Consider the following 16,585-nt stretch of genomic DNA (forward strand, 5'->3'; position numbering starts at 1 on the left):
AAAAATGTGGTTGAGGAGACCTTAAGTTTTAGAACTACTGGCCCTATTGCTCTGTGTTGAGCCACTGTTTGACATCATCCAACTGTTTGGTGCAAACCATGTGAATACAGAACAAAATGCAGAACCGTTGAGAATCTGTTCACTGTTGAGCAGAAAACTTACAGCCCCATTTGTAGAGTTGGTGAGTTGTCATTGAGGAGGCTACAATGTCATTAGTCAAGCAAATACTCCTGAAGTGTGCACCTCACTTATGACTCTGGAGATCTCCACACCTTGAATATCCAGTGGTGAAATCCAGAGTTGTTCTTCCACACTTACACCACCTCCTGGAACACGTGCTCTGAAGCTGTGGAACTTGAAAGCCCAGAAGCCATAGAAAAATTGGAAGATTGACCCTGAAAGCATAACACTGGATACAAACCACTCTTTTTTGAGATGGTCAACTTAAGTAACGTCCAGCTGAATGCGTTTTTTATAAAATGTTCTTTAAAAACTATTATTTTGAGAGATTTTAAGTACCCATTCTTGGTAATTGCATATTTCCCCAGTCTCCTGTACTTTCCCCCAGAGGAGGTTTGGAATGGAAATGCCATCTCAATTGTAAGACTAGGCCTAGGTAGTTAATGTGGTGATACAATAAGTAAAACATTGACAGACTTAAATCATCACCATTGGAGGCATCTGCGGAGCCTTAACCCCTACCATTCATATTCTAAGTTAAGCACGGTTTTGGGTCTTTGTCTCAGGGAAGGAGGTGACTTTGCTATGCATTGCTTTAGGAGCTGGGAAGGGTAAATAGCACATGGGACTTGATCCAGACCAGGATCAAGGCCAAAGTTGATGTACGTGTTTCTTCAGTGGAACTTTTCTGATCACGTTGAAGACTAAATTATGTCTGTTAGTGCTGAGCAGATGTGAGAGGATTTTCTGTGCTCTTTTAGGCCAAGGTCAAGCCAATGTGTCTGGTGTCTTGTCTTCAGCAGAGCATTCCTTCAGATGTACCTAGGGGCACCTCAGATTTTGCTCGTGAGGAGCATGCATATAGTGAATTTGGGAAGCTGCTAGTGGCAGATGCAAGCACCAGCATGATCCAGAGCCAGCTGTGACTTGCACTTGATTTTTCCCTCATTACGCATGATAATGTGGGTTTCCAGTCACCGTGGGAGGGGCTTGCTTCCTGAAGCAGACCATATGCTCTTGGAGCCTGTGGAGGTAGCTGTTACGCAGTGCAGAGATCCTCCTATAAAGCATTTTCCTGATGGCCATTAAAAATCAATTCCTCTAACCCAGATTCCAAATTCTGAGTCAATTGTGGTCCTTTTGCATGACATTGGAAAACTTTTCTCTGAATTCCCAGATTACTTGTTTTCTATGTGTGTGTGTGTGTGTGTGTGCATGTACGCGCGCTCTCATTTCTATTCGATTTTGGTCACAAAAAATGCCCAACAAGCAAATAAGCTTAAAAACATGCTGAAACCCTTCCTGATTGATGGTTTATTTTGTGTGGTAAGGCAGAGCATCCACCTCCTGCGTTTGTAGCAAAAACCCCTTTTTCCCACACTGTCACTGTTGGGAATGGATGAAGAAATGAGGGGAAAGTCAACATTTTCAGGTCATGGTGTAAAAATGCGGCTGCTTCCTAAAGTGCTGGAGTTAATCTAGAAGATGTATCCAGGGAAAAATTTACCAAACTCAGGCAACAGTCCTGCTATGTAGTGTACAAGTTTTACTGAAGAGGCTGTGCCATGATGAGTGAGGTGTCTAAAGAGGGGGAAATCCTATAATTTTCCCGTACTAAGCAACCCTGGGAAGGTCACTGAGGAGTCCCTGGCCGTGTCAGGCATCTACACCCTGCACATTTGACTACTGAAGCTATCTCTTCCATTTGGTCTTGCTTTGCTTTGAGCTATTCTATTGTTGTCCTTGAACTTGTCATCTTGGACATCAGCAGGTGGCTTCAGTTGGAAGGCCTATTTTCTGTAGAAGATCCGTAAAATCTATTTAGAAACAAAGAAGCCAAAAAAACTTGGAGGAAGTATTGTGTGATGAAGATGAGATTAAGAGCTCACAAACCAGCTGAATGAACCATGGCTCTGCACTAAGATTTGAGAGCCTTCGATTTAGTAGTGAAGCATTTGGGTTCATCGGAGCATCATCATCTCCAGTTAACATGTCCCAGAGTGATGTAGAAGCTAAAGTTTTAGAATTCAAAGGAGGTTTGGAACACTGTGGAAAAGCTGCTGGCATTTCAAATCCTGTAACACACTGTTATTCTCATTTTAGATGACGCCTTGCATAATGTTCCATGTTGATCTCTTGATGCTGATCTAAAGTCATCAAAGTTTGGGGGACGTTTTTGATCCTGGGATTTATAGTTCAAGCCCTTCTCCAGTTTCAAGTGAAGAAAACACATGTTTAGCAAGCGCAAAATGAGCCTTGATGGAGTATTTCTTTGATGGTGTTGCGGTGATGATTATGAATTTACATCTTGTGCATAGGATGTTAAGCACCTCATGGGGCCTGGCTGTGCTTACACTGTACCATTAATTTCGGGAAGGATGCATGATGAATGTTCATAAGGTTCTGATTTGTGGTGCTTACATCACACAGCCGAGAGGCTCCAAAGTGATTAAATGGGATTCGATCATTAGAAGCTGGCAATACAATTCTGATGAATTACAGAAGGCACTGCAAAGCGTGAAATGAGTTTGGGTGGTGTTTTTTTTTGGTTTTTTGTTTTTTTTTAAAACATATGTTTCTGCTTTGTGGGGTGTCAAAGGTGAAGTCATGATGACTGAAGCTTGTTGGATATTTCCATGGTATTTGGGAACATGATGGCTTACTCTTGGGTCATGGGGATGGCTAGATTTCCAGTGTTGTCCCGCGCTCTGGGCATGAGCAGTGAAATGTGGGGACAACCACCAGGAAGTCCTTAGGTTAGACCTACTGTGTCCAGCTTTGCTGTTTGTACCGTGCAGCACTGTTCCTCACCAACTTGAGCACCATGGCACCAGCCTCCTGCCTGAGTCCTGCCGGGGTTTTCCCAAAAGGTGTCCTAGTAATGGCTTGCTTTTTCTTCCAAATCACTGCTTGTGTCTTCCACAGAAGGCATACTTTGAGACAGCCGTACAGCCAGGGGTACGTTTTACCTGTTTGTAGCCATAGCACCTAATAATTTCAGATAATATGAGACTGGATGCTTAAATTTTAGATAGGTTGTGTAGGGTGGGGTGAATCTAGACTTGTAGTGTCTGTCTAAAGGCAGAAAAAGTTAAAAATATGCTTTTGGCTGTTCTCTGGTACTCATGTGTATCTGGTGAGTTTGATAATAGGAAAAAAAAACCTTTAAGCATTAATCAAAACTTCCACACTTTTTAAAATATTTAATTGGTGTTTCCCATCAGACTTAAGAAAGAGTTAATCTTACTTATTCTTTTGTAGTGTGTTAAACAATACAATGCATATACTAAACTGCAAGCATCATCTCTACTAATTCTCACCTTTCTGTAAAAGACGGAAAATGAAAAAAAAAAAAAAACCAACAAACCCAGAATGGATTTCTTGAACATCAAGTCCTTTCGTATGTCTTCCATGTTTTGATGCTTTTGTTCATAGTGAATATTTGCTGTAGACTGTTGGCATTGCCAGGGAAAAAAGGTAATTGTGCAGTGAACTGGTTTATGCTTTATGTAAGAACATCGTGCTGCTGTAAATTTGTTGCATTTTACAGAGCTGTCTCCAAAGAATAGCCTTCAGAAAGCGACCGCGGGATTTAGAAGTGAGAAAAGGCACTTATTATGTGAGATAATTGGATAGAGTTTGGGGGCATGAGGTCAGAGCCTTGGGCACAATATTTATGCTGCAATGACATCCCCTTACAGAATGGCCCATAACTTCTAGATGTTGTTATGCCACAGAATCCATTTGGGGTTGGCCTACGAGATCCCAAAGAGATAGGACGTAAAAGTGCCTCTTGTGTCCATTTGCAAAGGTGAGCCAAGGGGAGAGCGTTTAGCATTTGGATCAGGATCGGGTAACCTCCAAACCTCCTTTCGTCCGCTAGCTTCACTTCCTAGCATCAGCGAGATCTGCTGCAATGCAGTATTATATGAAAGACCCCCATACTAATTCGTAACAACTATTGTCATGGTCCCATGTGTGCCCAGCAGTGGTCAGAGATACTAATTTGGGGTTTGAACCAAGCTGATGGCTATATTCCAATAGTTCTGGCTGTGGTTATGAATGTTAACTTGGATGGGGATTTATCCAGGAATTACTGCATTTTGGTTTTCCTCTTTCTACATTTCTCTTCTGAACTAGTACACAGGGAGCGTATGAAGTGCTATATGAAGTCTTTACCAGGGTGACGATGGGCAAGCAGCATGCATTACATCCTCCCCAATGGCTTTCAAAACTTTTAAATCAGGATTTTCCAAAGTATCTATGCGTCTCTGTCTACCTGCAACAGCAAATGTCCGTGCCTGCAAAGATGACTAAGTGCCTTTGTGGTTTTCACCCAGAGGGGCTGCAGCTTGGAAACAAATAGCTGAGCAACTGCCTGCAAATGCAGTTTTGTGCAAGGAGTCTGGTGTATGTCCTGGTGTCTCATATAGGCTCACACATAACCCATCTCCTGCAGTTGCACTCTGAGGTCTGTGACCTGGGCTGCTTCTGAGCACTTCGATTAAGGTGCTGATTTTGCCTGGAAAGCAGAGCTCTTGCAGTTTTATTATTTATTTTTTTATCTTTATCGGATAAAAATGGATTTAGAAATTACAATCAAAATACCAGGTTCCCCCCTCCCTGAATGCTCCCGATCTGCTGATTTGACAAGGTGTTCATTAATGGGTCTGAAGATTGGGAGTTCAAGCTCTCATCACGCATGATACATCTCTTCTGCGCGCTGAGCATGACGCTTAATGCAGCTGGAGGAAAAAATAATCAAGGAACGTACGTGGAGTGGAAGCTTGGGGCTAAGTGGTGAGAGCCGTGGAGTTTGGATGCTCATTTTCACAGTGAGCCGTCACCCTAATGGACATTGATACTAATGATGGAGGAACCCCTATGGTTATATGGTTTGTTCAGAGCTTTCAAACGCTGGGCATTGCCTGGCTTTCAGAAATACCTTCCAGGAACTCTGTCTGTGTGCGTACATGTCTGAGACCATTTAAGTCCGCCATTCCTGCTTAATTTCAAATACTGTGTTGATAACAGTGAAATTTAATTACCTTGTACCTAGAACTGAATTGGGCAGAGAGCAATGTTACTGCTATGCATAAAGGCTGTATAATCTCTGTTTAGGTAAGAGTGAAGGGGAGGAATTTTTGAGAAATAGAAACCACTTGCTCCGAGTGAGACACCGTGACCTTTGTAGTTATGCGTCAGGTTTCCTCCTAATTTATCACATAGGTAACAGAATAAAATCGGCCCACGTTGGATGCAATAACAAAATCAGAATAATCAGCCTTCATTCATGCCTGCAGATACAAGAGAACAGATAACTGACCCAAGTAAAAATGTTTGTGTCTGGAGGATCTTTTGCGTTCCCAAGTAAGTTGCCAGGTGGCTGCTTTTCCCAATTTATGGTGGTGTAACGGGAATGTTTCAGTTGTTTGTTACCTGGTCTCTGTGGCAAGGTTTCAGAATTGTGTTCCAGGGGAAATGAATCTAAAAACGCTTTAGAAAAAAAAAAATAGGGTTATGCATGGTAAACACTCTAAAAAGTTACATGCTTCATCCTTGAATACCACCCTGTTGAAGCTGGATGGCCTCAGGTGACTTTTGTTATGCCGAGAAACCAGGTGAATGAATTGGTTGCATCTCTGCAAGGCCGAGGGTGGGAAGAGATGAGTTCCCCTCACCTCTTGCCATTTCCCACCTGCATCTTGCTCTGCCTCCTCCCCTGTTCCCCTACTCCAGAGGGAGAGCAGTGCTGTGTCTCGGTGGTCCCTGGCTGGGTGGTGCGGCTTGCGTGAAGTCTTCTTACAGCAAAGGGATGTGACAAGTGCAAATAGAGCTGATAAATTTGCTGCTGTTCTTTATCTACATAATCTAATTGCAATTGATAGATAATGCCACCAAGATAGAGCAGAGCCGCTTCCCATTATCAACACACCTCTACTTTTTATCTTTTTTTTTTTTTATTTCAAGTAATCCAGTGCAAGTAGAGTATTGACTTTAACTGAAGGGAAGTAATTAATCACAGTGCTTATGAGCAGATCATGTACTGCAGCTTGCATGCAGGATGGGTACCTGAGGCCGTTGTACTCAGTCAATCAAGGCAGGCTGATACAGGTTAATGGCACATGGGTCACCATGCTGTTGGGATTTATTAGGCAAATTTCTCTTCTGATCTTGGGCAGTTTAACTTGTAAGCAGAAAGCCATAGCAGTGGGCTCTTGGGAAGAGTGTGTCTGTTTCCATAATGTTGTGTTTGGGGTGAAGACAGCTCAACCTGCTGCCTGGAAGCGCCCCAGCAGTTGCTGGTGGTGACCCTCTTGCCAGTTATTTCTTCCTAGGCAAAGTGACTTGCCAGGCTTCCTGAGCTGCAGTGAGTTAATGGTGAGGACTGCTGCAAGGTCTTGCATCGTTCAAAAAAGTAACTTCAGTGTAATAGCATCCACTCACCCCGTCTGCTCACGCACTCGCTTTTCTCCCGCAGCATCCCACGTCCACGTCCTTTCCTTCTTCCACCCGTAGTTCCCACAGCTGGGTTGGAGATGTAGCACAGGCCAGAGCAAGCTTCAAGAAATCAAAAGCAACTCCCAAACCACCCGCTGCTTTTCTATTCTTAAAAAGATAACAGTTAATTAAGGACTAGAGAAACCCGAGGGGAATAACGTGCATGTCTGTGAAGGACTCAAAGGATGTTAGGAAGTAAAGTCTTCTGTGGACAGTGAGACAAGTTTTTGCTTGTTTTGACTGAGAGAATGTAAGTGGGTCATTTCTGGAAACCTTGAATGGCAGCGGGAAGGATAGCAGTCGCATTATTCTGAAATTCAGTGTAATTGCATAGAAAAAACTAAGGGAATTCTTCAGGTGAGAACCTAAAGGCTGTGTTCCTGCCTTTCTTTATTTTTACTTCTCTTTACTTTTTCTAATCAAGGGGTGATCTCGCATGCAGAATTGGGTATGCAAAGATTAAAGTCTGTGCGTTGGGCCACTCTTGGGTCAAGGCCATAAGAAGTGCAGCATGGGTAGTCTTCTCTTAGAAAGGGGGTCAGGGTGTTTTGGGTATCCTGGAAAATCCAGACTGCACCAAGTGTTTTGAAGCCAATTGAAAAACCATGTAGAATATTCTTATTATATGGAGTAGCTCACGTGGGCTAAACAAATAACATTAATTTGAAGTTTACACATTTTCAGTTTTATTTATTAAAAATTTGTTAGATAATTAACAGTTGTAAGAGCTAGTAGATGAATTGATAGCTTAAAGAAGCATCTTCTGACAGTGCACAAGAGCTACATGTTCTCCTACATATATCACACATCCTTCTAACAGATGTTTATTGGCATATTAGAAATTCATGTGAATGGGACCACAATGTACTGCTGACTCTAGGAATGTATTTAGAGCACATATATTCTTTGACAGACAGTTGCTTGTAACTTCTGGTTTCCATGAAAATCCCCTCTATATAATATTTTCTTTGAAGGCTTTCCATGTTTAAGACAGGTATATAAAAGGTGATGCCTGAGCTCTGAAGTTGATATCTCTTGATATTTATGACTGCATCATTAGAAATCAGATCAACAGCTTTTGATGCACTTTTTTTTTTTTTTTTTTCTTTTTTGGAATGCATTTTCATTATTTTGTGATCCAGTTCAAATCGCAGAACTCTGCTGGTGCGAGAATAGAAGATTGTTTGAAGTTTTAAGTAAGAAAGTTGTTTGAAGATGTCTCCAGCCCCATTTGGCTTTTTCCAGGGAGCCCACAAAAGAATCCAAAACAAACAGTATTTTTAATAGAAAATGCCATTAAATCACTAAGTAGCTTTTTTTTTTTTTTTTTTTTACATTTCTTTTTTGTTTTACTTTGGAAATGCCTAATGGGGGATCTAGCTTTGTAGGATACACAGCAGAGGATGTTCCCTGCCCTGAAGGACTTGAGGAGGGTTCAAAAACAGTGTAGACACAGCCTGAGCCCTTTGCTTAGGCCTGCGGGGGGATCGTGGAGCAGGGGCACCACTCACAGCCCCATTGCATTTTCCACATCCAGTCTGATTCACAAGGACATACATAGTTCAGCAAGCCGAATGAAAATGTTTGGATTCAGCTGTTTGCTGTCAGAACGCTGCTTTATCAAAATGGAAATATTTTGTGAGAACATGTCAGTTTTGACAAATTGTTTTGATGGGTGAAGTCTAAACAAATTGTTTTAGCATTCTATGCTATTTTGATATAAAGACATCTCATTTTGACTCTATCATTTAGACCTTTATAACATTTGTATGTTAAGACTTTTGTAACATACAAATATGGCATCAAATGTGTGACAACTTCAAAAAGAAAAGAAAATATAAATTTTCTATGTTTTTGCAATGTGCTGTTTACCTTTTCAAAAACTGCATACCTTAAATACATATATATAAACTTCTTAACATCCTAAAGTACTTGTTTAGAAAATTTATTTTTTTATGAGATCCTCGTATTTTATTTATTTCATAATGGAGTGACAAGAACTGCCCAGGTCCTGTCCAGCTATAATTCCTCTTTGTCAACCATTTTTGTCCATTCCAGTCCACAGCCTGGAGTCATTTGTTTGGGAAAATGAGACGAATGAGTATAAGAGAGAAAATGGCAGGGAGTTGAAAGGGGAGAGAGGAATGGGAGCCAGAGAGGTTGGGGGCAGGGTGAATCAAGTAGAGGAAGAAGTGGGAAGAATTTTTACTATTATTTGAAGGACATTGGGTGTGATCAGTTTTTTTTTTTGACAGAGTTCAGCCCTGTGGAAGGGGAGCTCAGTTTTATGACCTGTACCGTCACTTCTGCGGAAATAAATAGAGTCTTAATGTGGAAGCGTCCTTTTTCTGTCTAATTTAAGAATCTGCTGTACTATCAGCCGAACTAGAAGCTGCTTTCTCAAATGAATATTTTTCATCGAAGGAGGCAGGAGGGCTTTGCATTTTCCTGGGGGAGGCACAAAGGTAGTGTGCTGCAGAGACTGCAGCGGATCAGGGATACTTGGTTTTTACTTGCCTGGGCTCAGCCTCAACCAGCCCAGCCCGGTGCTGAGTCTGGGAAGTGGTGCACTGCTACAACTGCTCCTCAGGAACTGGGGAGAGAAATGTGGGATCTTTCTCAGGTCTTTCTGTAGTGATCTAGGTCCAGATGGATTTTCTTCTCTGTGCAGTTAGTCCTGCATGAATGCAGTCTGGAGCAGAGCTGTTGGCGTTGCTGTGGATACACCTTGGCCCAGCAACCTGCAGTTCTGGCCACTGTTTTGGGCTGCTTTGCTCTAAGGCAGGTGGTTCTGTGGCATTTTTATGGCAGGAAGATGCTTTAAAGCCTTTGGCCTTGGAGCTGCAGAGGTGTGAAAACAACCACCCACGCTGTCTCCAAGATGAACTGAACCCGATCCAAAGGAAACAGGCACATCTGCGTCCACAAGCTGCAGCTCCAAACAGGGCTGCGGTGTTGCCTGCTAAACCTGGAAAGAAAAGCAGTTAGGAGAGCGTTAGCGTTTCAGGAGCATCGCTTCGTGCGACGCGTGCCTCGTGTTTGGGCTGTACTGTGTCTGATCTGGTGCAAGCTCTGACCGATGCTTTTTCCATGGTGAGAGCATTGCTAATACCTGTCTCCTCTCTGGATTATCTAGTGTTTTAATTGTTCAGTTCAGCTCACGCTGTGGCCTTTGCATCAGTGGGATCTCTAAACCAAGTCTATTTTTCTGCTACCATGTCTCTGCTTCTCTTGAATCATTTCCTGTCACTATGATAAATTCGATGGCCATGGACCCCCAGGGTCTCAGACCATTGCACAGTCTCATATCGATCACTTCTGTGCACAGCAGACCCTGTACAGGACTTTGGGGCTGGCACTAAGGTGAGCGTGTTGCTCGTAGCAGTAATGGGACTCTTGGTCAAGCTCTGTCCTCGTAAAGCATCAAAGCTTTATGTTCTAGAGGACCAATCAGTGTGATTATGTTACTGTTGTCTGGGTCAAGGAAGCCATCACTGCTTAGTATATAATTTCTAAAGTAGCCTCAATGTTACTAGAATATCTCAAATGGTTTCTTGTCATTGGGCCTGTTTGGAGCCCCATTGTGGTGTGGGTGACACTCCCTTTCCAAGGTGCTGTCTTCACAGATGAGCTGTGCCTGGTGAAGGAAGGGTGGGTGTGCAAAGGAATAGGTAGTTATCAGTACTTACCCTTGCTTGGAGAAGATTTTATGCATTGGTAAGAGTCTTCCTTCCAGTTTTGTCAGCTCCCTGGGTTGCGAAGAACGAGGGATGTTTCCTCCTGTGCCACCCAGGCAGAAGTACCAGGGACTTTCTTACTGTGAATAGTTCTTATAACCTTTTGAGTCTGTGCAGCTCAGTAAGAGCTAGGGTGGCATGAATTAGGGTGACATTAATCGTGCACTTGCAAATTACTGCTTGTGCCCCTCACACTTTATGTTTGGAGGGGAATTGTCAGAGTATTTTCCATTTGAAGGTTTGAAAGACACATTTTGTCCTCGGTGGCTTTTGGCTTTAGTAGGAGGACTTATCTCCCTGCATGAAATAGTTCTCTTTAAAAGGATTTGATGAGGAGTTTTCTTTTGCTTTGTTTCTTGTGTGTTTCCGCTGCCTCCCACGGCACCACAGATGTTAGCCAAGATCCTGAAGGTACATTCAGCTTGACAGGTTCTGGGTGGAGGAAGTTCACAGGAGTCTTCTGGGAAAATGGATCCATTGAAAGGTAGAGAAAACATGGATATCTGAGCCCCATGGACCACTCCTGACTCACTGAAGTTATTTAAGGAAGGAAAAATTGTTTTGAAAGTAGCGATACTAGTGGACCTTAGGTCCTGGTGGAACATGATCCTTTGTCCTGCCCACCTTCCCATCCCACCAGTGGGCCAGCCAGCTGCAGGTGGTCTCTAAAAGCAGAGTCCTTCAGCCTGTTAGAGGTTCAGTTGGGTCTTTTCCTGTAGCTAAGAAGCAAAAATGTGAATTAGCGATTGAAAATCAGTGCTTCAGTTCACAGATGCTGAGCCTGATACACCAGAGAAGCGCGAGCATTTCTTGAGATGGATGCTCAAGTTGGGCACCCATGCATTACACTGCCAGCTATTCTCATTTACCCAGCAGATTTTCCTTTGTTTGAATATTCTTGTTTAACATTTTGCTTGGTCCTCAAAGGTTTTTGCAGCTATTGTGATGATTCCCATTCACTTCATTCCTACTAGAAATTAATATTTGCATTGTAATGACTTGAACTGGATTACTGAGAAGGCTGATTGTGAGCTATAAGCACAGAAGAAAGTGCAGATCCCTTTTCCTAAAACTGCCAGTGCAATCTGTTCTCTCTCAGAGGTTTTCAGAGTCCCTTTATCTACACCGCAAGAGAAGAATAAAGTATAGCAAAACACCAGATAGGAGATTTGTTTGGGGAGGATGGCTCTGAAACCACTCAGAAACTGGGAATAGCTTCTTTTTTTTTCAGCTGAGTCTGCTTAGTCTGAAAACAAAGGTCACCCTGGCACTTTCAGACTTTGGAAACCTGTAATCCAGATTTGAATGTGGAGAGGGGTACCATCTTATTTAGATGCCGAAAAGCTGTGAGGTGCAAGTCTTTTAAAAAGGATAAGGGATTTTTTTTTTTTTTTGAGGGGTGTTAGGAGGGGGACTGACTGACAGATAGAAAGATCTGTGAATCGGGCACCGTTAAGACATCTCAAATTGGGCATCTGGAAATGGAGGCCCCTGAAATCTGTTGTCAACTTTTAAAATCTGATTCCCCACCCCCCACCAGCTTTGAAAGTTTGAACCGTGTTCTTTTTATCACATTTGTCATTCCTTAGCAATGAAGCTCTGGCATTCAAAATTTGGCTGACAACTTTGTGGGTATGAGCCAAAATGAAGTTCAACTTGCACCTTTCTCTGATGCACCCGGTGTTGTTCACAGCGAGAGGCAGAAGTCTGAACTAGAGGGACTCCAGTCTCATTCATTACGGCAATTACTATCTCCTCACTGATGCCAAAATTAAGCTTGTTTTCTTTATCCTAATGTAGGTGGACAGGAACTGATGAGGTGTACGCAACAGGAATGTTGAGAGAGAAAGTGCCATGTATAAAGCATTTCTTCTCAGGCTATTCCTTCATCTTAAATAATGTAAAGGTCATAAATCTCCTGGAAATAATGCAAAATCAGTGCTGCAAAAGGCTTAGAATGGTTCCAGGCAAGTTAAGTATTATTTTATAGAGGTTTAAGTCTAGCACTTTAAGGTTTGCTAATTCTAAATACATTTAAATGCACTTTTAAAGTAATTTAGATCTATAAACTGAATGTATAGGTCGAGTGACCTTGGAAGAACTTGGCCTTTGGGAAAGGAGCACGACTCAGAAATGAGGTCTGGATGTAAGTTCTGCTGGGCATGGCGTCTTTGTTCATGGCCAACTGTATGGATTGCATAAGGTATTTAGGATGTAAATTGAGTATGGGCTAGAGTCCAAGAGTGCCAAGTACCCATGCTGGATGGAAGCCCAACCATGAGTATGTTGTGCCAGGTTTTGTGGCAGTGTCATATAACTGTCCTTGGGCAAACCTGGTGCTCCCCCTTTGCATTTCTTTAATCCAAAGTTTAGCAGCAGATGGCTTGAGGATGCATTTTGAGAAGGCTCAGGTTTTGTCTCCTTGACTGGAGATTACCATGGCAGTATTTGTGCCCACAGTGCTGTTTACATTTGCAGTCTGAAGTCCTCCTGCTCTGACCACTTGAGATTGCATCTTCTCAGAGGTTCAAAACCTCAGGTTCTGCATTGTCGGGACGGTGCAGTAGCTGACAACCGCCTCTGAGAAGGACTGAGAAGTCACAGTCACTGAGCTTTTAAAACATCTAGAAATCCTACCCTGATGTGTGTGTGAAAGCACAAAGAGCTTCAGACTGGATTGCTCTTGGTTGGCTAACGTGGAGCGAAGGACTCCGCTTCCTTTGAGCAAACCATAAGGGCTGCTATAATTTAATTATTTTGGACCTATGCTGGTTAATTACAGCCCTTCCTGGGCTCCCCTGTGGGGTAATGATCTTTAAACCATGCATCCAGTTGTTTGTTCAGAGGAAATGTTTCAGTTTTGAAATATGTGGCATTTTTCCCTTCTATAGGTGTTGCTACGTTACCGACATAACTGTATCACTGTTGGTTAACTCACACATAAGTAAGATTTTTTGGGAGGGAGAAATGTTTCTGATGGAATTCAGTTCCCATTTACATGTGGAATTAAAGTCTGGTTTCTGGGTTTCCAATTGCAAATGCACAATGCGTTCGAAGAGGCGTCTGTATCTCTGAAGCTGAGGTTTGCTGAGTTGCCTTTTGGTGCCCAACTTTTACTGATTTCAACAAGACTTGAACTAGAGTTTGAATCCCAGAGATGTTTCTATGTTTCAGTTCAAATCTTAGGAAACTATGTGGATATGGGATCCCTAACGTAACACAAGCTTACAGTGTTTTGCTCAAAAATCATTAATAAATGTTTTTGAATGAAGTAGAAGTTCCTGATAAATTCTTTAAGTCTTTCTTCTTGCCAGTGTGTTGACTCAGTAGCTGACATACGATGTTCTCAGGGTTGATTCTTGTGCTTTGTGGGGGAAAGCACTTGGAGTTTCTGTTGTCCTGTCAAGGAACTACAAGTTTGCACAGATTTTTTTTTTTTTCCTCTGAGGTCATTAGTGAACATACAAGGGGACTTTATAAATCATATCTGAGCCTATGTGGTAAGCAGGAAACGAGCAGCTACATAAGCAGTGGCCAGTTTTGAATGGGAGAGATGGAGATGGTAAGCCTCGCTGTTGTGAATCACTGTCAGTGGCTACAGCGGAGCAACACCTTCCCTTATTTTGGGATGTAACTGGGTGCACGGGTTGCCCAAGGAACTGGACAACAAACCAGCTTTTCTTCTGGTCTGGGTTGCAGTTGTATCTGAAACTTCAGAGCTGGTAAATGGGGAGGAGATGTCACTAAAATACATGTGGCAAGTCCATTGCAGCCTGCTGTGCTAAGCATTTCTTTTCTTTCCTCCCCCTCCCCAGCAATCAGAGAGAAATACATGGACTGGACGGAGTTTCTCATACACGATTTGACCGGCGCTCGTACTGCACCTGCAAATTTACTGGAAGGCGTATGTATTAGATTGCAGTTTCTATCCAGTATGGTGTCGTGGTGTGCATGCTGCAGCAGTGTTTGCGCTCCCGACCTGTAGGGCTGTGTGCTTGCAGCGTCTGTGTGCTGGCAGTCTGATCCAGCGCTGGCCAAAAGTCCGTGACGACGTTGCCTTGATTCTGCTGGCTCTGCTTCTGACCCAGTGATGGGTAGTTTGTTTTGCCTTTAAGCTGGAGGGTGGTGCTTGGAAAAGTTGGGTGCTCAAAAAAGGCTGGGTGGTGAAGGAGAGCACGGAAGGGAGTCTGTAGGAAGGAGGACACAGCTCTTCAGTGTGCCCCATTAGATCCACCGAACTGGTGACCTGAGCTTTCAAGTCAGGACGCATGGAGAGGGGGTGCAGTAGGTTGATGGGGACCGTTGTCAGGTTCATGTGGATATGGAAATAACTCCTCCAGGGACATTCCCTCCACCTAAAACCAGTCAGATTTAGCAGGGAAGTTGAGTGAGATGGCATCAGTCGTTGGTAGTCGGGAGAGAAGAAGGGTCTGGGTTTTTTTAGGTATGCTTCTATGGCCAAGAGCCTAGTCTGTGCAGCATATTGACAGGGCAGCTTACGTCTGGGGCAGCCTCAGTTTGCCTTGAGATCTTGGACAAAAATCCTGCAGATTCACCTTGAAACTGTGGGAGCGGGGCACTTTCTCCATTGGGACCTGCACTGCTCTTGTGCCGATGCTGTGTGGGCATTGGAGAGGAGACAGCCTGTTTTGCAGGAGATAATTCTCACTTCCCCTCTCTAGTTAGGCTGAGAGTGAAGGCATACAGGCAATTTACCTTTCTATAAGTGCTCACGTTGGCTTTTTGGGAGCAAGTGTGCATCCAGGCACCGTTTTTGATCATTTTGTCCCTGGTCATTCCCACCAGCCACAGCTGCATCCTTTTTTCCACACGCCTGTGCAGTACGGGCTGCCTGGCAGGAGGAATTAATAGTGTACCATCAGGGATTTTTTTTTTTCCCCCCACTCTGTTAGCTGAACAGCCCTTGCACGCCTAAAATAATGCAAGTCCTCAGGGCTGCTGCATCCCCATTCCTGGACCGCTCCCGGGTGGCATATGCAAAAAGCTGGTGGTGTCCAACACCCATGTCTGGTGTGTGCCGATGCCATCGCGAACCTCTCCGTTCCCTTTCTGCAGGCAGAGAAAAGAGGCAGCCCCAGGCAGAAATGCAGAGAGAGAAAACATTGTGTTGGCCTGAAGCAGTTTCTGACCCTTTTCTGGTGGTTTTTTGCAATGTATGTCCTTAGTGCTGTCTGTGTCGTGCAATGTATGTAACCCCCTGTCGACAGATTTGCTGTTGGTGAGCGCTGCAGATTGTTGTTATACTGTTAAATCAATATGTAGTGATACTTTTTTTTTTTTTGTAACATGCTAGCTATGCATATAAAGAGTTCTTGTGTTATGGTAAATGTTAATATTTCATGCAAGCCAATTATTAATCTTAGCCATTCAGTTCTCAGGGGTAAGTGACAACCCATTGGCTTAAAATTCAGCACACAAATCAGGGAAGCAATATTCATTTTTATACAGCCAGTGATTTATTATAAGTTAAAAGTTAAATCATTACACCATCGTTTTGTATTAAAGAATGTTTTGTTGCAATGAAGCGGTTGTATGAGAGGAAAAAACCCATTAAAGTAGATTCCTATTCTATTACTAAATTCTGACGCTGCATTTTACCATGAAATAATATTTGAAAGCGATTATACAGGTGCTTGTAGCTTATATTATAGAGGAGTGGTGTATAATGGCAAATATATTCTTCTGAGAAATATGTATTAATCATAGAGCTGCTTAAAACTACATGTGATAAGGTTTTAGTTCATTTTAATTACATTTTTTACCAAATTCTCATTCTGTTGCCCGCATTTTTGCATTGAGAAGTGTAGTGAAAATGATTTGCATTTCAAAATTTGGAATATTTTCAAAATTCATAGGAAGGGGAACTTTTTTGAAAAATACGGCTTTCGCCTCTTTTTTCCTAGCCACCCCTAGAAAGAAGTGTCCTGGTCTGACTCTGATTTACAGAATTAAAATTAAAAAAAAAATACTGTGAAAGGTTTATATTGTTTAATTAAGTAGAACTGGGACAAACACACAGGAAAAAAAGAAGTCCTTGTTTTTAATTTATTTTACTCTGCTTAGCATCTCCTTTGGGGACCAATGCTCCCAACTCTTGGGGTGTTTTTTAGTGCTGCTTTTAAAGCCTTGGAATCAAGAAATTGCCT

General features: G+C 42.8%; 1 protein-coding gene across 1 annotated transcript in view; it reads left to right on the forward strand.

Moving 5' to 3' along the window:
- Positions 1-16,585, forward strand: part of SFMBT2 (Scm like with four mbt domains 2) — a 101,029-nt gene that overhangs the window by 19,855 nt on the left and 64,589 nt on the right. Inside the window, exon 4 of the mRNA XM_086474916.1 lies at positions 14,234-14,322. Coding sequence (XP_086331042.1) covers positions 14,234-14,322 — 89 coding nt within the window. The remainder of the gene's footprint in view (positions 1-14,233; positions 14,323-16,585) is intronic.

Source organism: Leptosomus discolor, chromosome 1 (assembly GCF_034619465.1).
Source record: "Leptosomus discolor isolate bLepDis1 chromosome 1, bLepDis1.hap2, whole genome shotgun sequence".
Lineage (NCBI taxonomy): Eukaryota > Metazoa > Chordata > Aves > Leptosomiformes > Leptosomidae > Leptosomus > Leptosomus discolor.